Here is a 25,380-nt window from a genome sequence, read left to right as displayed (position 1 = left end):
TCTATTACTTTAAGGACAACTATATTGAATCATGCCTTATAGTAACGTGCTAGTAAATTCTCTTCTGTACAGAAAGTGGCAATTGTTTGGAAAATTAGTAAATGAATAAAATTAAGTATTACTGACGTTCTCAAGAGCATGTTCAAAGAAGATAAATAAGAACATGGCAAGTAGAGGAAGGCTGGCAGTTATAGAGATAAAGAGTATTATCTCCAAAACTGAGTAATTCTGTACACAGAATGAATGCATATTAAAAGATCCAGATGGTACTGCCCATGAATTTAGAATAATTTTTAGGTCAACAATAGGTTACTACAGTTATCCAGTATCTTTAATGTATTATATCAATCTAAACTGACTTCAGCAGCAGTATTTATTTATGAAATATTATAGAATAACCTAAAGAAAATAGAGTCTAATGTTAAAAAGGAGTGGTGAGAAGAGTACTTAAATTCTATTTCAAATGAGTAAATTCATTTGCTGTGTTTCAGGAGAAAGCATATTTCTCAGGTCTGTTGATTGATTCTTTTTTTTTTTTTTTTGTACCAGAAATCAAACTCAGTAACCCAAGCTTGCCAGGCAGGTGATGTGCCACTGAGCTACATCTCTGGGCCCAACACTAGCCATTTCTTTCTCTCTCTCTCTCTCTCTCTTTTTTAATTTTTTTTTTGTGGTACTGGGAATTGAACTCAGGACCCTGCACTTGCCAGACAAGGGCTTATTCTACTGAGCTATCTCCCCGGCCCTACCAGATCGGTTGATTGATACAAATGTAAATTAGTATCAAATATAAAAATCTATTAAAAATCAATAAAAATGGATGAAATGGTACAAAATAAATATTTGAAAAGTTCCTGTGCAAAGATAATTATGTAAAGAAGGGAAGAGAAGCATGTTTTAGAAAGCAACTTTTTAAGCTGTTGAATAGATGTAATGCTTTTTTGTGAGACTTTTTCTTTCAGGTTATCATTTTGAATACAGAAGAGTTGTTGAAAAAATTGATGAATCCAGTTACTATACACAGTGAGCTAAACTCTCCAGAGAGCGCTTTTATTTTCCATGTAAGCCATTCTTTTGCAAGTGCAATTAATTAGTAACACCTTATATATGTGTATGCATACTATGAGTCATCAAAGAGTGGCTTTTAAAAAGGCGCACAGATGTACTTTGTTATTATACCGATGTTTGTGGAGCATTCACTCTGTGCTTTAAATTCTTTTATGCACCCAGTACTTAATCATCGTAACATTTTACAGACGTAGGTATTATTATCACTCTCCCAATTTTATGGATAAGAAAATTGAAACACAGTGAGGCTGAATTTATTGTCCACGTTTGCACAGCTAGTCAGGGACAGGCTGTACTGGGAGTCACAGGTTCTAAATCCACAGTATGTGTGCTTATTTACAACCTTCACGTATCAACAGTAAAACTTGTTAAATATGCATGGAACTTAGGGTGCTACATAGAGAAGAAAACCAAATGGAAGACTGATACTAGAGGAACTTGATTAGACAGTATGTATTCCTCCATTATAGATGTTAAACTGATATTTCCTCATGTCAGCAATAAAGGAAGTCTATATGTAAGCAAGTGTATTTAACTGGGCTAGGCTTTAAGGTTTAAAAATATTACTAAAAACAATTTTCTTTTTATCTTTGTGTACATGTCAGCTATGCCTGTTACTTTAAAATGTTATATCCAGGAGGCATAACTGATAAAGAAAGCATTCTAAAATAGGTTTTGGTCATAAGCCAAAAAGAGGATTTAAATATTTACCTAAAATACTGATACTGCAGGCATGGCGGTATATACAAATTATGTACTTTGCAATGGGCACAGGCTCCTCTAAACATTTTGGGGGGTTGTTTTGGGCAAAAAGCCAATAGCAAAATGGCTTAGAATCCTGAATAAGGTAGAGATGGGGAGAGGGGTGACAAATTACTATAATTCTGGATTCCTACAATTAAGGAAGACAAATTTCCCTACTTGGATTCTTTGGATGAGGACTGGCTTTGTTTACTTTTAACTGTTCCAGTTCAAAGAGAACAACTACATGAAAGAATTTCTGTGCTGCATGAACAAGTCTGTCCAATCACTCATGGCAGATGAAATTTCCTGTGTTTGTTTTTAACAGGCCTGTCTTGGTTACAAAAGTGCATCTCCATTTCCCCAGAGGACGTGTTAATCAAGGTAGATTGAAGGCATCCAGAATAAACTCATTTATCCAGGTGGCAGAAAATGCATGAGTTAGGTGTATGCACCCTGGACTTAGGCTGCCTGGGCTGAGGCCTGGTTCTGCAGCCCCACAGCGATACCACATTGCCAGTCATCACAGGAGGCAGTACTGTTATCATCCCTACTTTATCGACCAGAGAGGCCGAGACACTGGGAGGGACTATGCCTGGTGTTTTACCTAGTATCTAGCACAGAGCTACTACTCAGTAGAAACTGGCTATTTTTGTCAGAATCCTTGGAGGCCGCAGTGTGATGGCTGTAGAGGTCACTTCCTAGTGCTGTCTGGGAGGCAGGTTCTGTACTACATTTGTGTGCAAGGCTTGCCACCTGTGATTCAGTGAGACTATACTGAAGGTCTTACAGCTAGGGTTCAGTCATGTAGGGTCACCAAGTAAATGTTTGCTCTGGGTCTGGCTCCATTCTTTTTTACTGTTTGTTGAAAATTTGTTAGCTCTACTTGGTGTCCTACCTTAAACCAAGGATGGAGTTATCTTCTCAGAGCTGATTATCTGGTGTCAATGCCAGAGAGCTTGAACCTTCTGGTCTTTGACATTTATCTGTAAGCATTTGTGATGATTTGGTTGATAACCCTGTTTACTGGCCTCTGTAGGGCCAAGGGTGACACCTTTGATCTCTTCTGTTTCCTGCCTAACATAAGAGCAGGCCCTTAGAGACTATGAGGTTGGGTTCTCTTGCTGCAAAAATTAATAGAGAGGAAGAGGTATGGACTCTAATTAAGAAACCACTTTGCTTTACTTTACATGAAAATTTCTAAAATAATGCTGGGGAAGCATCTATTTTTCTTTAAAATTTTAAGAGACATCTAATTTATTTTCAAATGCTACATTAAACATATTTTATTACTTTTTAAAGAAAATTAACCTGTTTCAAGACAAGAAATTTGAATGCTTAGTATTATATTTAATCAACAGAGAATTTGTTTCATATATTATGATTGTTATGAATATCTCTAAACATAGAATCATTGCTGTTTTAAAATCATTTCTACCAAAGTGCAATTCATATTAATTCCACCAATTTTTGCTTTGTATAAAAGATTTTATTTGCATCATACTGCAGTAGCTTGCAGCTGAATGGAAAATTTTAGTGATAAGAAATAGCTCAAGTACATGCCTAATAACTTAAGAGAAAAAATAAAAAATCAAGAAGGGATAGCCATATAAAGTGCATAAAATATCACATTCAAAGAGGAAATATTTGAGCTTATTCAATATCACATTTATATTCCTTCCCCTTGGGCTCCCCTATTTGTGTCATTTTATTAAAATTGCAATTTACATACATTCTGATAATTTATGAAAAGAGTCAGAAATGAAAGTTGGTTAATGAGACCTTGCTCTGTAAACCTGCAAACTCTTGCTAAACATAGTCTAAATGATGAGCAGTTATGAATTTGACAGCTATAAGGCAATTGAAAATTTCCTGTGATAATATTAGAAACCAGGATAGGGAAGTAGAGCATATGGTGGCATCGTTAGAACAGCTGAGCCAGATTCAGGTCATGTGTGTGTGTTTGTGTACATGCTAACACATGGTTCTGTCTTTAATGTTTATTCTATTCTGTTCTATTTACCTCTTACTGTTGCAGCCCAGTGACTCTTCCTCCTCCACTAGCTCTCTCTCCTCCTAGTTTAGGTGCTAAGGTGCAGGCAGATGCACCTAGCTATGGGCCATCCTGGCCAAATCTGGCCGTGCTCAACATCAGCCCCCTCTCTAGGGGATCAGAAGGGTAGGCCAGTAGTTCTAAAATATGGTTGTACCACCAGCAGCGTCAGCATTTCCTGGAAAGTGGTGGAAATGCAAACTCTCAGGCTTCCACTTTCAGTTTCCTGGATCAGAACCTTGGGCAGCTGCCCAGTAAGCTGAGGTTTAAGCACCTTTCCAGGTGTTTCTGATGCTTACTCAGGCTGGAGAGCCATTAGTTTTTTGTTCTTGCCGCCCTCTGCCTGCCCTGACTTTCTGGTGTCTCCTTATCTATGCACTGTAGTTTTCTCACTTTGATTTCCTTCTTGATGGTCTTGGGTCTCCCTAAGTTTCTGCTCATTTCATATTTACATTCTACTTGTTAACTTTTTGCCCATAGAACGAAGCTCTATCAGTTATTTTCTTTAAATACTGGGTCACAGTCCTGTTGATATTCCTCTCCTTTCCTGAGTGGTGGCCAAGTATGACACTGAATCAAATGAGCCATTTGGAGGCAGTCCCCATGGAGTGTCTCTGTGACCTGGCAGCACCATGCTGCGCCCCAAGGAAGCCCAAGGTAACGCTGACCAAGGTTGACCTCATGCACCTCTCCTTGGACTCTGTGTCGGTGTTATTATTCTTTGTAATTAGACTCTGTCCTATAACATGGATCTAAACCATCCAAAGTAGCATTATTCTACTTTCTTGTCACTGCTGAACCAGATATTAAGATGCTACATAGATTATGACACCTATTGGAAGCCAACTGCTGTCTTTGGAAAGAACTACAGAAGAGACAGGATGATACATGCTGCTGATTTGGGGATAACTTCATGTAAGAAAGAAATAATAGAGAAGAAGTTATATTTGATTACTTTAGAAAGATCTTGACATCTGTAACTTGTGTTGTGAATAATTTATACGAGAGGGCATTTCATACGTTTGTGGGTGGTGGCATCCTCTAACCTCTGCTTTCCAAGCCCTCATTTTACCATGCATGGATCCATTGTACTGAATTTTATTTTCCAGAAACCTCAATACAGCACTATCTTACTAACAATTTACAGGAGATCTGTTGCTATAGAGTTTAATGCAATATGTGCACTCATCTGTAGGAGCCCACGGGTAACCCACTGTGAAAGAGATTGCAGGCCACCTTTTACATGGGTAGAAAATAATTCAACAAGCATTTGTAAACACTCTCTATTCACCTTTAGTCAAAGCCCTTTTCTGTGTTTAGCAGTATTCATACTACTTGGAGAAGTCCTTTTTCTTTGAATTTGGTTTAATGCATAGCCACTTGGCCTACTTTAAGCATGAGCTTTCTTGTATTAAATGTGTGAGGCCTGCTTATGTCTTTCGCCTTATCAAATGGATGCAAATTATTTATGAATTCCTAACAAAAACATTTATGGCTATGGCTATCTGCATTTAATTTTTCCTGAATGACTTATTTAATCCTATTATATGCTAAGCCCTGTAGTAGATGCTGGAATAACAATCTTTCTTCTGCAAGAATCTTCTTGGAAGTCATTTTGCAGTTAGGTAAATCCTTTCCTGGCAGATGAGGTAGCTATGGATTTGGAACTTCAGAGGGGCTGCCTGATCACCAAGATGCATGGGTTTTGGGAAGGAAATGTGATTTGTCTAAATTATTGTTATCTTCTGGGAAATGAAAATGAGAACCCATGTCACAAAAACATTTAAATAAAGATAAAAAAAACAAGGGCAGGGCATGTAGCTCAGCAGCACAGTGTCTGCCTGGTATGCACAAGGGCCTGAGTTCAAGTCCTGGTACCTCTCTTCCCCCCACACATACACACACAAGGATGCAACACTTTGTAATAGGTTTTCCCAATTGGCACCAGCTATCCATTTTTGACTCATCATCTGTTACCTCTATACTTCAGGCTTATAGCAATCAGTTTCCAGGCATTGTGTATTAGAGGGTCCCTGTCTGAGCCTTGGCTTTCTTTTCCTGTGAGAAAATATCTAGCTTGCATCCATAGGACTTCCTTAGATAAACATATAATTCCATATCCAAACATGTTTATGCTTATCCTATATTCCTATTTCTGTTTTAGGTACTATGAAGAATTAAAACAAGGCCAATTTATTTTCTCCTTGGTATTATTTTTCTTTTTCTCTACTAGACAGTAAATATCTTGGGAACAAGACATGTCTTATTTTTATAAACACTATAGCACTTTGTACTGTACTCCAATATTATTGAATGGAAAAATTAAGAGATGAATAAACACGTTCTTAGGGATTGACTGTGAATAGAAAACATTTTAAGGTTTCCATGGCTCTCGGAAAAGTCAAATATAGTTGGTGCCTTCATAGCATTTCGCCTTATGCATGCAGGTCATCTTAGCTGTGGGGTCAGGTCTAGTTGAGAGTTCCCATTTTACTCTTGGTCAAGTCAGCAGTACTCACAACCGAACAATGCAGCCGACCTCGTCTCCATTTCCATTGCTAACAGCGCCACTCACCTGATCTGAAGCCAAGTGAGCATAGGGGTCGTTCCTCCTCCGAACACCCAGACGGTGAAGAACACGAGGAGCAACGTGGTGGTAAACATCATCTGTTTGGGCTGAGACTCTGTGTTCCGGATGGCTAAGGCAAATGCGATCGCTCCCCTCAAACCTTACAAGGAAACCAAAAGGAGAAAGTAAGTGTTTTTCACACTTCCTTCTTTTCAGCATAGGTAACCTTACAATTTACTAACACAGTTACCTTTTAATTAAACTTTCTGTTTGAAGGTTACAGATTCACACGGAGTCATAAGAAATAACACTGAGCGAAATACTAAGTACCCTTCCCTCAGCTTCTCCCAGGGGTGCCATCTTGTAAAGCAGTAACATCATATTTCACCTAGAAGACTGACATTTATACTTTCAAGCCCGGGATACAGCTCAGTGACATAAGCGCTTGCCTAGCAAGGGGTAGGTCCCGAGTTCAATCCCTGGTACCACAAAAAAGAAAAAAAGTGTTCATACTTTCAAAATATGAAGCATTTCCATCATCTCAAGAACCCCTCTGAGAATTCTCCTCTTATCACCATACCCACTTCCCACCCCTGCACACCATCCTTAACTCTTGCAGTGGGGAGTCTGCTATCCATATCTGTGAGTTTTTCATTTCAAGCTTGCTATATAAATCGGATGCTACTGTACGGAACCTTTCGGAATTACTTCTGGGTTTTGCAGCCAGCATAATTTTCCAGATATTCAGGCCACTGAATTTATCAGTAGTGTGTCCCTTCATCATATGGATGGCGGACAGTTTGTTTCCCCGCCTACCTGTTGAAGGACACCTGGACCATTTCCAGCTTCTGGCAACTACAAAGGAGACTGCTAATATTTGCATATGGGGTTTTTGTACAAAAGTAAATGTTTGTATCTGTCTTAGATAAATGCCAAGAAGTACAATTACCAAGAAGTTTGGTATTTGTATGTTTAGTTTAAAAAAAAAAAATCACCAAACTTCTTTCCAGAGTAGCTGTACCATTTCATATTCTCATGAGCAACACAAAAATCATCCAGTTTCTTTGGATCCTTGCTAGATTTCGTGTTGTCACTTATTTTTTTTTTTTAGTTTTATCATTCTAGTAGCAAAGTGGTGCTATAGTTTATTGTGGCTTTTATTTTTATTTTCCAGTGGCTAGAGGTTTTAATCTTAACGCATTATCCATATATTCTCTTTTGTGAAATGGGTCTTCACATCTTTTTCCCATGCAAAAAAAAAATTAGATTATTAGATTTTTCTATTGCTTTTTTGAGAGTTCTTTATTATAGAGATCAGCCTTTTGTTAGCTGGCTTGTAAATATTTTCTTCCACTCTTAGCTTTTCTTATCTTCTTAAGATTCAAAGATCTTTCATGTTTTCTAAAAGTTACATTTAAATCCACATTTATTTTGAGTTCACTTTTTATAAAGTGAGAAGTTTAGGTTGAGGTTTTTATTTTATTTTACTTTTTTATTGTGTATGGAGATGGACTACTTCATTGAATTGTTTCTGGGCCTTTGTCAAAAACCAGTTGAATAGTTGTAGGGTCTATTTCTGAAAACATCATTTTGGTTCATTGATCTATATACCTATTCTTCCTAATAGCTCATTCTCAATTATTATGGCCCACATAATAAGCTTCACTACTGGGTATAATGAGTTTTCCTACCCTGATTTTTTGCTTTCAAAACTGTATCTATTCTAGTTTTGTTGTCTTTACACAAAATGTTAGAACAATACTGTATATACGTACAAAAACATCAGACAAGAAGGAAAACTAAGCTCAGGGACTACTGTAAATTATTAATTAATTAAATAACATTTGCAAACTATTCCAGATGGCTGACATATCTTTATAATCTCTGTGATCATAAACTACCCTATTAAAACCCGCTTTTTCCTTGTTTTACCTTTTCCTCCTTAATAACCATGTGCTAATTGAATTTTTATGACTGCATATTAAATACATTTATAAGTGGTAGTACAGATTAAATGCCAGGACTCTAACGTGTGATGATATTAATAAATATACAAATGTATACTTTGAAGAAGAACAAATAAAAGCACAGGTAGGAAAGGAAAGGAGGTAAGGTGAGGGTTTCTCTTGGGTGACCCAAGACCTGCGAGATGTTTATAGTCCTTACCATGTGTAACAGGACAAAGAAAGGTTGATAATGACAGCAAGTATAAGTCAAGGAAGTAATTATTTACTATCATAGGAAAGTTTGGAGCAGATGCATAAAATTTCAGCAGTCTATTTTTATAATGTTTACGGTCACACTAGGTTTCTAAATTTTATGTCTATTCATGCTTTTAAAACAATTTTAAAAACTAAATACATAGTAGGATGAAGAAGATTATAATCATCCTGGCTTTTATTCTTATGTTCCCAACTTAGGGTATAATGCTCCTTTCTTATCTCCATGCCAAGAATATACAAGAGACAAGTCGCAGAACACAAGATCCAGAGGATTAGACTTGAGAGATTTAATACATTTTGCCTGAAACAAGGGAGCCTCTGAAAGAGAGAGGAACATGCATTCTGATTATAAAATACCTTCAAGGAAAAAAATGTAATGGAAGAAGGAAATTATTCTAAATCTCCATGTAGACGAGGAAATGGCCTGAAGATAAGGAAGATAGCATTTGAAGTAGATATTAATAAGAAAAAGTTCCATCAGAAAGTCTGAATGCTTAAGATGGCTGTACACCAGAACAGGGCCCCTCCAGAGGTATTCATGCATTCAGACCCTGCAGGGAATGAGGGGGTGGGGATATTAATAACTGCACACTGGGGACTATTTTTATAATGTTCTTTTCAGGAAATACAAGTGGTGTCATTAGGGAATGAGAACTCAAGGAAACAGTTTTGCAACAGACTCCTGCATCTAAGGAGAGGATTAATAGGTCAAGGTAAGGCTTCCAGCAGGGTTTAATCACTGTGCAAACCTGAGATAGGAGATAATCTTTTCATTTTCTCTCTTCCTCTAGCTCATATTGTTAGAAATGTCCGGAAAGCAGCACACCTGCAAATTAGGTGACATTAGGCGCATCAGAGGAAGAGTCACTGAGTATTTGTTTTTCTTGTCATCAATATTCATAGTTGGGCTTTTTGAGTTTGAAGGGGAAAAAAAGTTAGAAAATAGAATATGAATTAAAACAAATTAGATGGTGCTTCTTGTAGAGTTATGCTGGATATTAAGGGCAAGGTTCTAAGCAGTCATTAATCTTCCTAAGTATGCTCAATAATGTATAGTTATTATATTAAACTTGTGTAATTATGCTCACAAATCTAAATTGTCTATACATGAGCAGCTCATGGCTTAAAAATATACTCAAAATATATTTGTTAGTATGACTTCTAAAAATACACGCATCATGCCAACTAAAAACCTATATTTATAGGAGATGCAATGCACAGATTTCTGAAATACATGGAAAAATACAGGTTAGAGCCTTGTGGGAAGTGATGAGGCACTGTTAATTAGAGTCAAACTATCAGATGGAGTCAAAAGGATGACTTCCGGATGTGATGGCCAACTAGGAAAACTCAGAAACAGGTTGTGTAGAGAAGAGGTCATCTGCCTGTAGCCAGGTCCCACGTGGCCACAGAGCACCTGCCATAGGTGAGGTGGTGGTAATGCTAGGAGTAAGGAAATGACAACAGGCAGTTGCTGTGTGTGGACAAAGGGAGATTAATTGAGAGCTCCAGCTAAGAACTACTGCCAACTTTCCACCTATCCCTTAAGACTCTGCAAGTAGCTCACCACACACTTGGTAACTAGACAAATGTCAAATCAATGACCATTCAGTGCTTCGTTTAATACATATATATTGATTTCTTGCTATGTGGAGGCTTTGTGCATACTGATCCTATCTTTTTAATACCATGAATTTAGGTGATAGACTTCAGAATTGAAACAAATTATTAGGCTATCAGCAAAATACTTACAAATGAAATACCAATATTGATTTATGATTTTCTTGTCAATAAAACATTTCCAAAGAACATGTACCATTTTACCCAGAAACTTAGAAAACACAGAATTTGTCAAAACTTGGTTTTGTTTTGTTTTCTGAGTACTTTGACCTTTTCATTTATCTTTCTTTTTCTCTCTGTTTTGGCCAACTAACCAAAGTAATACTGTATTTCTGAGAGTTGATAGACCATAATATTTCCATTTAAGTGGGTTTACTTTGCAGAGATTTTGACATATTTCATATCCCCAGTTGGAGAGTCAGCATCATCTAGGGGGATAAACGAATTACCTACAATTAAATGTGGTTTCATTTAAAATTGTACTCTAAGGGTTTCTTATGTTAATTGTGTTGATGTTCTATTCATAACAAGAGAAGACTATTGAACCAAGGAAAGCTTTCTAGCAAGGACCCCTGCTGCAAACAATGCAAAGTTTCCTGTTTAAAGAGCAAAAGTGAAGCTTTTAATCAATTGCAAATTTGCAAATGGATTCTGAATGGGTGAAAGTCCGAATATAAACACCTCACATCCTAGGGTATTCTTATTTAAGGTACAAAGTAATAGGGTAACACTATAAACATTTCTTGAGCACTCACTGAGTGCTAACTTTATCCAAGACACAGAGTGCGAGTGCACAGTGAGCAAGGTTGGGCTCCTTTGTCCCCCTTTATCCTGAGTGCACAGTCCTGCAGAAATGACTCTCAAAAGGCCAACTATGATCAGGTGTAGCAGAGGTGCAGAGGAGGATGCTCTGGAAGTATAGACTGATGACGAAGGTAGTTGGCTTTCCCTCATGAAGGCTGTCGCAGTTATTTTTCTTGTGGCTGAGACCAAACACTAGACAACCAAAGTTAAAGGAGGAAAGGTTTATTTAGCTCACAGTTGGTAGCAGTTTCAGTCCATAGTTGGCTGGCTCCAAGCCAGGGTGGCACAGCAGAGGGTCATCACAGAGGAGAAACAGTTCATGGCAGGTGGCAGCCAGAGAAGTAGCAAAGAAACGAAGCAGCAAGTGACCACAGCAGCCCTCTTTTTGCCCTTTACCCAGGCTCCACACCCTTAGGCAAGTAGTACTAACACCCAGGACAGGCCTTTCCATTGTCCACATCCAGAACCATTGCCAAACCAATCAGTGGATAATTTGTAACCTCACACCCTTGATCCCAGTATCATACCCTGAATCCCACTGTCATACACTCTAGGTCCAGCCACTACTGAAAAGAACCACCAATGGGAGCATGGAGCTTTGGGCGAACATCTAGACACAAGCCACGACAAAGGCCTGAGGTGTGACCATTGTAGACATCCAACATTTAAGGCACTGTAATCAGTAGATCGTGTCTCGTTTTCTCTACCTGAATCGTTTGTTCTCTTCCAAGTCTCTCTAGTTCTTTCTCCTGTTCCCCTCACATAAATTTTATCTTATCCCACCTGCTCTTCAGAGCTCAGCTTCTCTGTGAATTTCCCTCTGAGGTATGAGACTGTGTTAAGCTCTTTGTATTACATCCCAAGGGCAAGCTGTATTTTCCCTCAAAACATTTAACTGAGGTGACTTCTTATTGGCTAGCTCTTTATCTGCAATACCTAGAGCCACCATGCTTGAAGACCCATCACCTCACCCCCTCTCTGTGCCCCAAGTGACACTCTGGTTTTAGCCCCACAGCTTTTGTTGCCTCCTCTTTTTACCATGTCTCTCAGAACAGTTTCTCCAAAGCCTAGCTTTACGAGCTTATAATGTAGCCCAGCAACCACAGCAGCTTCCCACAATCCCTAAAAAACCTTTCAATCAGAACCTAACCCCATCTTCCCATTTATTTCTTCTCTCCACTGAGAAGCCCCATAAGTAAGACAGCATTCAATTATCATCCTTGCCTCTGTGCCACGAAACTGCTGTTGGCTCCTTGCTTGCCTGATGGAATTCTGCTTTTCCTGTGAGCTTTTCTAAGCATCACCCATCAGAACTATGTTTCTCCCTCACGTCATTCTGAAGTTTTCTAGAACACTGTGGTTCACCCACTTCTCTGTTTCTTAGAAATCCCGTGCAATATATTGCTCATGGCACTCAGACTCTTAAATCATAGAGTGTCATAAGGCAGTATTTAATGTGATCTGTTCTTTCTTCAACTCTTAAATCTTTTAAAAGGTTGAAATTACATCTTCCTTTCACAATTCTTACATCTCCCATAATACCTAGAACATGAAACTCAGTGAATGCTCTTAAATTAAACAACCACAGTGGGTTTCAGACCTATAAATACTGATAACAGTTGTTCAATGATTAATTAATTTGTTAATTGAGGCTCCAGAGTTTAGTAGCATTTAAGAGATACTTCTTAACTTGCAAGTACTTCCAGGAGAGATATGTAAGGCTCTATGAAGAAAGTCAAAGTGAAATAACAGGATAAGAAGTGTGTATGTAATGGGTACGATGTTAGGGTAATTAGGAGAGTCTCTCTCATTAGATAGCCTGGTAGGAGAAGCCAGGCGGGTACCACATTTGGGAAGTTGCAACACTTAAAGACTGTATGCCTGACATATAAGTGGCAGCAAGGAGGTTGAGATGGCTCAAGCAGAGTGAAGGGGTGGAAGCAGGGGCAGGGCAGGAGGCAGTGCTGGAGGGGCAACCGAGAGCCAGGTCATGCTGTGCTTTTGATTTGCAAGGTGTTGGCATTTTAGTGTGAGATGGAAAACTTCACTGAGGTCTGATGCCAGACAGTGAGATGGTCTGTTCAGTGCTGAAAGAGCAACTCTACCTTTGATACGGAAACCAGAGCTTCAGGTTGGGGGCTGGCCTGCCATTGAGGAGGGTGACACGATATTAGTCCAGGCAAGAAACAGACATGGATCAAACCAGGATGGCAGCATGGTAGGTGCTAGAAGTATGTCACATGTTGATAATGTAACAGGGACTTTAGGTTGTGCCCGCAGAGGCCCAAGGGGTAGCTTAAAACAGCGTAGGTTGGCATCTTGGCCTTCAATTTTTAGTCTCCTTCATTACCTTAAAGCTTTGGATGAGGTCTCTGCTCGGCTTCACACACAGGCATGTTAATTACTTGAGAGAGTCTGTATTACAAGGTTTATTAGCCTTAAATTTGCCTAGCCTGTATCTTTCCCTTTCACAACTGAGAACCCCAAGAGGAGGAAAACTAAAATAATTTTCAGGATAGGGAGGGATGTGGAACTGCCAGCCTTTACAGCATCCAGTTCCAGCCCGAATATGAGCAACTCTCCCATGACCAGAGCTGAGGATCCCTCTCAAGGAGAGCAGTTACCTTATGGGAACAAAGCACCCCTCAAACCATCAGGATTGCTCCAGGGCTACAAAGCCAAGATGAGCTAATTTTCAACCAGACACTACCCACACAGCAAATCCCTGCAGGCTGACCTCATTCGTTTGTGAATGGGCAAGCCTGAACCTTTTTGTTTGCTCCTCCAGTTGCACAAGCTGGGGTCCTTTTCCCTTTTCTCCCTGTCTTTCTAACTCTGCCTATGCCTCCTACTGGCACTCTCTGAATTTGTTTTTCTGTGAGGAGACTCAAAGAAGCTACTCTGTGGGGAACACTGAGGTCCCTCAACTTGGAGGAACCTCCTTGGAGCCTGAAGAGTGGCAATAATATTTGCTGATGGGTCACAGAAAATGGTATGAGGAGAAGTCTTCAAGAATTTATGGTCTAATCCTCTTGAAGAATTGAGCGAAAGTACAGCAGAATATATTTGGGTCCTAAGGGTGATTCTATTTTACACTACAGCCATGTTGAATCTGAGATGCCTATTAGGCTTCTCAGTAGAGAGCTTGACTGGATGGCTGAATATTTGAGTCCAGAGTTCAGAGGAGAATCTAGAATCTTTTTTATTAGGGAGTGAGATGACGGGAGGACAGTTTGGAGTCTGAAAAGTTAGGAACAAGAAGTTTGTTTCCAACCGCCTTGGACCTCCCTTAAGGCCTCTGTGCCTGCTGCTCATCCTGCCTGGAGTGCTCATCCCCAGATGCCCCTGGGCATCTAAAGTCTGAAAGGCTTCAAGACATTCTGCCTATCATACTCCCCTCATGCTGCCTCTTCTGGGTGTGTCTGCAAGCACTCACCCCCATCTAAAGTGATCTTGTTCACTTTGCTTTTTTCTCTGACTGGAAAGTCAACACAGTGGGAGCAACTCCCACCCCAGTTGTCACATTTGCTGTGACATTCCCAGGGCTAGAATGGTGCCTCTTCCAGAGTGTGCATTCCGTGAGTTTAGCCTGTGAGAAATGCAAAAGTGAAGAGACAAATGAAAGGTCACTTTTGCATTTGAAAGTATGACTGGAACCCAATAGGAAAGAAGCAGGAGATGGACAGAAATGAAGACAGGTCCTTGAGGGACTGATTTTTCATTTAAAGGAAATGTCCCTGTATGAATTATTTTGCTGCTTATCTTTCCATTTTGAGTACAACCAATTGTAATCCCCTCTTTTTTCCTTTCCCTTCACCTACTCTCAGGGAGTTGATTTTAAAGATTTAACCTATTCTTATTATTAGTCTGGTAAATCAAAGCCTGGTATGGATCTAAAATTGAATTATGTATTGCTTTTACACTTGCTAACATCGCATGACCTTGCAAAGGGTAACTACTTTCAGCAAAAATGTCAGTCTAGTTTCAAAATACATTTTCTAGAATACTGCAACCTTGCTACATGGTTCCATTTTCAGTTCAACATCATTTTGTCACATGGAAGGGAAGCCAACAGATTGTTTTCAGTGGAAAAACCTTCTGCTTTCAAAAATAAATTGAGATTTTATGGAAACTAAGTCTGTGTTAGACGAGGAGAACTTTCTTCACATCTCTTCCTGAACTTGAATCATTTAAACTTTTGGCTACTGAGAAGGAATGTAACATAACTTCAGTATATTTTTATATAAAATGAGGTTTGTTTTTGGAGGCCTCAGGCAGCCAGGAAGGGTAATTGTAAATAGGACTGGCTTTGTCACAGCTCTGAAGTCAACATGCATAGATGCCTTGGGCTTTGGAAGTTTATTTCTGTGTAGGTAAGATAGATGTGGTAGTAGACAATGGAATAATTTTTATGCTTAGCTGAGATCTTTGAGCATTTCAGGACAAAGGCTAATAACAGAAATCAAACTAACTGAAGCCAACATTCTGTAAGCAATGTTCAATTTATGGCCAGGTTGTGGTCCAAAGTTTATCTTACGAGTAGCCTGCTTAGATCTGCAATTTTTGATGGAGGTAGCTTCCCCCACTGGGAATATTTGACATAGTTTGGAAACATTTGTAGCTTCCCACAAAGGATAGATGTGAGGGTGCCACTATAAGTAGAGGCCAGGGATGCAACCCCCACAAAAAGAATCAATTGTAGGTGGGATTGAGAAACTTTAATTTAGTCCCAGAGTTACTTTTTCCCTGCAGGGACAATGTTATAAATGACAGCAAGGTTTTCATTTCAGAGGGCGATTTTTGGTAAAGATGGTTATCTGTCCACACAAACTTACCCTTACATGGTCTGTGGGTGTGCTGCTCTAGCTGCATACACTGTATTTTCCACCATACGTTGTGGTGAGATATCATATGCCTAGTTCTTAACTATGAAATGAGAACAGAACTGGTACATGTCACTTCTAAGCCAAAGCTCTTTTCCCTCCCAGAGCTGGATAGAAATCGTGACATGGTTCTCAAACTTAACTACACCAGAATTACCCATGGGTCTTGTTCAGCCCAGGATTGCTGGACTCCATTTCTAGAGTGTCTGATCCAGTTGGTCAATAATAGGGTAGGGGGCTAGGTAGGCCTTTCTAATGAATTGCCATCGGCTGCTGATACAGTGGGACCATATTTCTAGTACCCCAGTCCTATGAAGTCACAAGGTCAGAAATGGAAAGAAGGGGTTAGGGGCTAGGGAGATAGCTCAGTGGAATAAGCGCTTCCCTAGCAAATGCAAAGGCCTGCCCTGGAGACGCTGTACTAAAAAAAAAAAAAAAAAAAAAGAAAAAAAGAAAAAAAGAAAAGAAATGGGAAGAAGCCTGGTTATATTAGAGGTACCACCTGGGAGAGGGGTACCCTCCCCCATGTTAACATCAGCCCTGTTCTGTGACATAAACCAGAAAGGAATGACTAGTGATTGAATCACTGACCCGAGGGAGTCTCTGTGTCTTGGCAGTCTTAGGTCATCCTGAGGCTCCTGTGAAGGGGAAAACTCTGATTCACCTATGCACTGTATCTTTGTAAAATCACAGAATGTTCTCTAACACTTGAGAAAATCATTGCTGGCAAAGATGGAGCAGTGTGGTTAAAGTTACATAGCACATGGCACAGCTAGCTAGTAAACTTAAATTTCATTCTTCTTGTTCTTTAATTTTACCTATGGCAAAGCTGAATAATCAGGGTTATAGCAAGACTCTGAGTGCCAAGGAGAGATGAGAAGAAGAAAACATCTTTTCCCTGGGAAGAAAAAGATAAATCCCAAGGGACACTTTCAAATACTTATTTCACTTTCACCCCCTCCCCAACTCTTCCATGCCTTGCTCGGCCCTTCTCTGTGGATGTTCAGAGCCTCATTTGGTCCAGTTATCCCGCCCCCAAATAATCTGGTTTTCATTCTCTGATCAAAACTCTTGCTTCTTCAGGCAGCCAGAACGAGCTTCATTTTAGGAAGGAAGCACAGGGAAGAAAATCTGTTGATGAAGGAGAACACACAGTCCTAGCTAAGAGGACTGCATTTCAGAACACTTAAGTCATGTGATTTGGTGGCTACTTGTGGAACTTAAAACAACATCAAGACATTTCATGCGCTGTGGGAAGGTGGAGGTCCAAGGTGACCTAGGTTCCTGCAAAGGGAGGGGCAGACTAGGAGTCACAGGCAGGGTGCTGGCCTGGGTGTCTCCTTTCTTCCTATATCAGGGAGCCTTGAGTCCTCTGAGGTTGCAGTGCTTTTGACTTCCTAGTGGGAGGGGAGAGGCAGGGTTGGGCATCTTGCTGCACTCACAGAGAGCTGGTCTGTGTGTGAAGGATACTGTTGACCACTGTTTGAACCTCCTCAATACATCACAGGTAACGCTGCAGACTCCTGAACTACCAAATGGCCCGTGCACAAGGCCGTTTTAAAGGCAGCTGCATCCAGCTCATTTGCAAATAGGACTTATTTGACTCAAACTTATTGACTTCTTTTGAGCTTTATCAATAAAACATGAGGGCAGAATTAGAGGGATTTATGCCTGACACAGGTAGATTAATTTTTTGAAATTGGTTTCCTTGTCTAGATAGTTTTTCAAGGTTTTGTCTGTCCCTTGAACAAGCAAGCAATTAGTAAGTAAATTCAGGCCAAAAATAGAGAAAAATCATGTAGTCCATTTATTTGCCTAAGGGGTAAATTAACTTACTGAAAGTGATCAATCAGATATTTGTTCACACTGGACATCTTGAAAGACCTACATGTACAGGGAATATTTATGAATTAAGTAATAAAGGTATTTTATTTTCTTATATCTGCCTAGGATCTCATGCCTGCAACACAGGGATCAGGGATAAACATTCAGGGTTGTTTGCTTTCATTACTGAGTGAGTTAGGGCTGCCATGGTCTTGCTGGCTGTACTCTCTCGGTGTACAGGAAGGGCTGGTCACCTCCAAGATGCTGCCACTTTCTACACTCAATAAATGTCAAAGTAGATCATGAGATTTGTTATGTCTCAATTTGTTGTAGAGAGATATATTCATTCTCACAAAACCTGGTACTTGGAGATGAGTTTTTGTTCATGTGAGAATGCAAGAAGTAAGTCACACTGAGACAGAAAACAGACTCTCAAAAGGGGTCCTACTGTGGGCAGGGAGGGGAGCAGAAGCCACCACTGGGATTAACAGTCAACTCTGCTTGGAATGAAAACCCATTAGGATGCGTTCCTGAGAGCAGCTGTCATGGATATGAGTCCTATCTCTATGAAAGCACTACTGGCTCTTGTGTCATCTGCAACGAAAGTAACTGAAACACCCATTGTGAGTGTCTCCGAGGTGGCAATTCCCTTGCTGGTATTTTCTCTTTATCAGTTCAGTGTTTGACACTGACCATCTAAGGCAAGAAGTCTCCCTTTCCCAGCTGTGACGCTGTGTCTTAGAAAGGGTTAATCCCAAGGGCTGAGCTTGCTTCAAAGTACTTTGCCAAGACAGTAAGGCCTACTTAAAATATAGTGTGTCAAATGGCAGAACCAAATTTGCTGCTTAAAAATGCAAGTGCAAGTAATTTTTATTGCAGCTTATTTTGGAGCTAAATGAAGAATGATAATGTTTGGGCTTAATAATAAGAAGAAAGCAACTGTGTGGGGCCGGCCATCATTCTAAGCTATTTTTCAGATGTACTGAATTCATAATCATCATGTTATCAACACTTGAAACTATGAGAACATAATGGGTTTTGCGACTCATGCGGGTCTGCTCTGCTTGTCTGCTGTGTTGCAGCCACACTGCACACGGGTGTCCCTTATCAAGATGACTTTCCTTGTGACTGCTTGACACATTGGTTAAAACATTTTTGTGGTTCATTTCCTGCATTAGCTGGTTAACCATGTCCCATTTAGAGACCTCAGAAGACATATTCCAGTCACTCTGCTCACGAATGTCTAGTCTAGGTCACGCTGGTGATGACCTGAGAGAGACTGGGACTTGAGAAGGTTCATCTTCCCTAAAGGAAGAAACGTTCTGACCCTGTGCCACATTAGCTGGTTAGTGGCCTAGTACTGATAAGGAAGAGATAATGGCCGAATTAATTGCCCAGGGCAGGAAGGAGATGCAGCATGGGAAGGTGAGAAAACACTGAATTATGGGGAGGAGGACTGCAAAGAGGTGCCTGGGCCAAGGATTCTTGTCAGCATGATAGGGTCGCACTGGCTGTCTTTCCTTGGAAGCAAGAACAAAGGAAAAAGAAAGAAAGGAAGGAAGGTCCAATTCTTCAGAAGTGCTCAGACTTTGATTTTTAGGTGTAATGTATAGATTTAAAGAAGTGTTTCTAAGTTGGGCTTAGACTGATTCTTGAGTCACTTGAGGGCTTGGAGTATGAAAACACATTTCCCCAACACAGAGTAAGAAAAGATTGGAAAACATTCTGAAATCCACATATCACTGTTGAGGCAATAGTACCATTGTGTACTGTTATGGACTTCTGGGGAAAGTTTTGCAGTCAAATATGACTAGGTTTTATTTGTTGATCTCCTGCCTTAAAATTATTGTCTTCCACCTATGGAAGTAGGCAAGGCTGCCCTTAAAACTGCCTGTGGAGAAAATTCCAGAATAGAAAGTTCTGAAGGTAACATAATGGATGATTTTGAAGTGGCAGTATGAGTGAAGTGCACAATTTTGGTTTGGTGACATTTGTTCCTCACTCATTCATTTACCTACCTACTCATCATTAAATATTTGTGAGTACTACCCATTTTAAAGAGTGTGCTGGAGACTGAGCTCATCATGAACATTTTGTCTTTACAAAGCTCCCAGCCTAGGGTGTGTACAGTTCGGCAACATGAAAAACCAAGGCACAGTGTGATGCCAGCCCTATGAGGAGTGGAGCAGTACTGGGTGCTATGGAAACAGGTAAGAGGACCGTCTCAGACTCGAGGAGTGACACTGGCTCATAATAAGAAGGGAGTCCTAAGTTAAGACCTGAAGAACAAAAGAAACTTCTCAATAAAACAGAGAAAGTGGGTGGAAATAGAAAAGGTTCTAGGCAGTGGGGTAGCTGAGCGAATAAGGAGAACTAGCTCAGCGTGCTAAAGGAGCTGAAGTTCAGGTATCAGGTGAACAGAATGCTCTGCTGATCATATGGCAAAAGGAAGAACAAGAGACAAGATTGGCATTTAAGAGGGTCTTAGGCGAAACAGAATGAGGTGGGAGGAATGGATTGAAGAGACAGACTCAGAACAGAAGCTGTGAATTGCAATTATGTTCTGGGACATTCTTTCCAAACTTTCACATGCACTCGAATTACCTGGGGGACCTTGTTAGAATGCAGATTTGGATTCAGTATTTCTAATGAGCTCCCAAGGGATGCCAAAACTGCTGATCTGAGTGCCATATTTTTGTGGATCCAGGATAAAGAGGGCATGGAAATGTCCTTTCTGCGTGGTGATTGGAAATAACTGTAGGGAAGTCTGCTGGCTTACTGGAGTTCCATTAGCTTAAGGGAGGTCAGACACAAATGCCTATTTCTAGGTACCACAGAAACAATGCCCTTCTTCACTCTATACTTTCATTTTCATTTTTTCTCACTCTGCTTATGTTTGCTTCCTGGCTGTCATTATTGTCAGCTAGCAAAAGCCAATTTTGGAGTAAAGTCTCAATTTACGTTCTGACCTGGCTCGATTAATGGCTCATCAGAAAGACACTGACAAAGATGGTCTCTACCTGGGTAGTGTTTCTGACACTATCCTTGCATAGAAGACTGGTGGTCTATGATTTGAAGAACGTGGAGTTCCACAAAATTTGAATTGTAAGTTGAATCCCCTTTTGACATTTGAGAAGGGAAACAATAGATGCTAGTTCATCATGTTCCTTATTTAAAGCTTCTGTTCATTGTCTTTCTCTTAATTCTCTGATGCTGAAAGCTATTTGAATGTTAATGAGTGCAAGTAGATAATTAAATGAGCATGAACCTTAGCAACAAAACCTGGCTGAAGCCCGTGCTGTTGTCTTTATGGTTATGTGAGCTTATGGGTGATTTCTTGTGAAAATCCATGAACTGCGGTTGTGTTTTCCTTAGTTTTGTGACAGGACGCATCAGCATTTCAGTGTCTTCTTCCAAGTGCAGCAGAAGTGGAGGAATTGAAGAAGCAGCATCATCTGGCTCTTCCACCAGGCCCAGGAGCCTCCCTAGCTTTCCTGTGGATAGATAAGCCCAGCAGCACTGCGTGGTGGCTCTCCAGCCCCTCACTCCACCGTTCCCGAGTCACAGCGGTTTCAGGAAGGCTGCCAGGGTTCAATTGGGCTTAGCATTTCCCCTCCTTCTAGCAACTCCTGGCTCTTATTTAGATTTAAATTAAATAAAAATTGCAGCACATGGATTTGAATTAAAACAAGAGGACCGATCTTTGTAATATGCACCACATCAATAGAGAAGCTAATTTGTGCAGAGCACATCTCTTTCTTTAATTTAAACCACAGAGTGCTGCCTCTTTGGTTTCAAGGGAACTGAGAACTGGGGCGGGCCTGCTCGCTCATGGCATTAAGTAGGGCTATGCTTGAGAGCAACAGGAACAGTTTCAGGGGAGCTTAGCATTCCTCTTAAGCCCTTTGTGCTGGATGTCACATGATACACCAGGGCGGCTACAGCCTGCTGGCCTTGAATTTAAAGAAGATCTTAAAATGTCTCAGATTAAACATTCTCGGTTGATTCCTAGCTCCATCGAAGCCACGAAGAACAGAATTTACACTGTTAAAAACTTCTCAAGACAGAGATGGACAGAGAAGACATACTCCTCACCTAGAGGCCCTTTAGTCATGACCATGTATTAAGGTTTCCTGTGTATAGATTGCTAGTCTACATGCAAGATAAACCAGATGGGTTTTGTTCAAGGTGAGAGCTTCATTCTAGGCCCTGACAGTCGTTTCACTAATTTTGCATCTAGGGGAAAAAGAAGAAAAGGGTAGCAGGTGGGAGTGGCTCTGGGACACCCATAGACAATGTGAACTTCACTAAAATCAGGGCTGAATTGCTACAGGCCCTCTTTTAACTCTCACTGAAGACTCATCTTGCTACTAAGAGAAGAGTGAAAAGTCAGAGTGTTTAAAACTTCACCTCCAGGGGCACCCTATTTGGAGTATTATTATTTTTTTTGGCTGGCTCAGGCTGCCTGAAGGGCGGGTCTGGTGCGGCACATGGTGCTGGGGATTGAACCACAGTCCATTGCCCCTGACTGATTTTGTTAAAGTAGTCCCTTTAGACAACTGAGCTAACCCACCAACCCCTGAATGCAGATGTAGTTGCAGGCCTGGTTTAGGTTTTGTGGGACATGAAGTTTACATAGTTTTGACCCTTTTTAAAGCAAAGTGAATGCAAAATATGTCAGCAATGACAGTTCACCACCACACGCCACTAGGGCCTCTCCCAGGATCTTGGAAGGATGGTGTAGAAAGGGACACTGAAATTTAAGTTCATAACTTCACAGTGAACTCACCTCTGCTTATTTAAAGGGCTTGTTTCTATTCAGTGCCAAGAAGCCATTCAAAAGTTCAGGGAGAAAATAATGGAAAAAGATTTGTCAAATGGTTGGCATGTTTGACTAATACAGAAAGCTCAAGTTCTCCTTTGAGTGGCTGCTGAACTACCCTAAATACAGTCTCTTTAGTGAACTAAACTTGGGTCAGGTCTATCTCTCTCTTCCAGGCCAGGCCCTCATCCTGTGTTAGCTCATCCAAATAACTGTGGAAAAGAATATAGCAATAAAGGACTGCTGAATGAACCTCTCATGATGGCAAGTGACTAGTTGTAAAAATGAACCCATACTGACATTTTAGAGAACCAGTGTTGCTTTTGTAAAATGTTTTGATCTATGTTAACAAGGCCCCATTTAAATGTATCCTAAAAGTATAGACAATTAGATTCTGTCAGAGGGCTACTAAAGTCAGTCCTCTTATTGGATGACCGAAAGTACTCCAGGTCTGATTAACATTAACTACATTTTGAAGCAAATATTCTTGAAGGTGACTGGTAGGTATTACTCTCACAAACCCAGCAGAGACTGACTTGTGTATTGTTTGACCTGCTTTGTTACCTTCTCTGACTTCAGTCATTTTAAATTGATATTTTAAATTCTTTGTTTCCAGGCAAACATGTTTAAGACACTAGGTCTTCAGTGAGGTGTGGCCATCAGAATTCATGCAGAAGATCAAAGCTGGAGCTTTAATCTGAAACATTCTCTTCTGAAAGAGAAAGCACACAGGACTTGGGGTAAATTCACCTGGTACTTCATACATTTGGATGCTGGCAGGTGGGTGCAGTGTGAAGCTTCAGCATGTGGCTGGGAAGGGGTCAATATATGTGTTTTTCTTTTAACTTAGTGGGGGTCAAGTTTGCATGTGAGATGTATTAGATGTGCTAGGCTTTCTCAGTTTAGGAAGGATATGGTTTGAATTTAGTTTTTGTTTTCATGACTTTAAGGATAAATCTGAGGTAGTATCATGTAGATGTGAGAATTCTAAATCCACAGTTAAGAAGCCTGTATTCAATTAACAATTTCATTTCTAATTGCTTGTGAAATTGTGAGCAAAGTACCCAATCTTTCTTTTTCTATGACTCTCCAAATAAGAGATCAATAATGAAGATGGCAGAGTAGTAAGCACCAAAGATCTGTCTTCCCATCTAGATGACAATTTACTAACAGAATCCAGTAGATCATGGAGTCTCTTCAAGATTTTCAATGATCAGGAGAAAGACAGCATAGGGTGGCAAACTGTGATTAATTTTGGTTAATTCCAGCTCTTAGTATGGTAGCAGCTGTACTTCACAAAGGAAGGCAACTAATATGTGTTCCTGGCTCAAAAACTTCCTGTAACAGTCAGCAAAGTAAAAAGACCCTATCCACCAGTTATCATAGATCTATATTCTGATCACTGTTTTCTAATTCTGATCATAGAGATACAGACAAAGAGGTCATTCACCATTGCTGTTGTACCTTCTCCATTATTTCAAACTCTTGACCTTCTGCTTGAAGTGATTCTAGGAGACTGATAGGTCTTCTTCTTTTTCAGATTTTTGTTTATTTATTCATTTGATACAGGGACTCACTATGCAGTTCAGACTCATAGTGATCCTCCTGTCTCAGCCTCCCCAGTACTGGGATTACAAGCATGTACCCCCCTGCCTGGTTTCAAGACTAGCAAGGCTACGGGGTTTTAGGGCTGGCATGACATGAGGTATTGGGGATCGAAGTGGGGTCCTTACGCTTACCAGGCAGACACTTAGACCACTGAGCTATCTCCCCAGCCCCATATTCTTCTTGACCTTGATTTTCCTTTGTTTTGCTTTTAGACCTTAAAGAGTAGGAGATTTTAAAAAATTAGTACATGTGAATGGAAATTAAATGGTGACTACACAAGTTGAGGAAAACTACACACTCTTAACAGACAAAAGAAGATCTTAAATTTATATCTCAAACTAATCTTTGGCACAGAAACTGCCTATAGCATTAATAAAAACTGAAAAACAGAATTAAAAAGAAAAGCAAACACTGGTGAGGTGCAGTAAATCTGCTTTCTAGAATTACCACAATATTAAGTGCAAGTGTCGAATTTTCTTTCTTTTTTAATTTTTACGAATTTAGTACAGGGTCTACAGGGCCTCACTACACAGCTTGAACTCATAGTGATGCTTCTATTTTCAGCCTCCCAAGCGCTGGGATTACAGGCACATGCCACCATGACCAGTCTCTTTCACCCTCTCTGTGCACCCCATGGGCGGGGCCAGCATGACACGCCAGGGATTGAACCCTGGTCTCTGCGCTCTACCTAAACAGGTGCTTTAGTCTGCTGAGCTATCTGGCTGGCGCATGCAAGTGTTTAATTTTCATCAAAAGTCATAAGACGTATGACTAAACAAATAACTATCGCCTATCCAAGAAAACAAAACAAAAAAACTAACAGAAATGGTCCTTGAAGAAGAACTGATAGAAAGTAACCTTTAATCAATTTCTTAAAGATGTTAAAAAGCAAAGGAAGATGGGGAGAAAGTGAAATAAACAATGTGTGAGCAAAATGTACATACACAAAAAGAAGACAAAAAAGATCAAAGGAAATGAAAAAGTAATTCAGAAACTGAAAAGCACAATAACTGAAACAAGTTCACTAGAAGTATTGAAAGGGAGATTTGAGTAGAATAAAAAGTCAACGGGAGGATAATGGAAAGCATGATGTCTGAAGAATGAGAAAAAAAATGGAAGAAGAATGAATAGAACTTAAAGGATTTAAAGGATAAAATTAAGCAGAA

At 40.1% G+C, this 25,380-nt stretch overlaps 1 protein-coding gene across 1 annotated transcript in view; it reads right to left on the bottom strand.

The window, feature by feature from the left end:
* Slc9a9 (solute carrier family 9 member A9) overlaps window positions 1–25,380 on the bottom strand; it is a 711,270-nt gene that overhangs the window by 242,710 nt on the left and 443,180 nt on the right. The window contains exon 12 of the mRNA XM_012514271.2: window positions 6,438–6,591. Within this exon, the coding sequence (XP_012369725.1) occupies window positions 6,438–6,591 (154 nt within the window). The remainder of the gene's footprint in view (window positions 1–6,437; window positions 6,592–25,380) is intronic.

This window comes from Octodon degus, unplaced genomic scaffold (assembly GCF_000260255.1).
Source record: "Octodon degus isolate 3935 unplaced genomic scaffold, OctDeg1.0 scaffold00028, whole genome shotgun sequence".
Classification (NCBI taxonomy): domain Eukaryota; kingdom Metazoa; phylum Chordata; class Mammalia; order Rodentia; family Octodontidae; genus Octodon; species Octodon degus.
The sequence above is the reverse complement of the archived record's forward strand: the minus strand, read 5'-3'. Positions and strand labels throughout refer to the sequence as shown.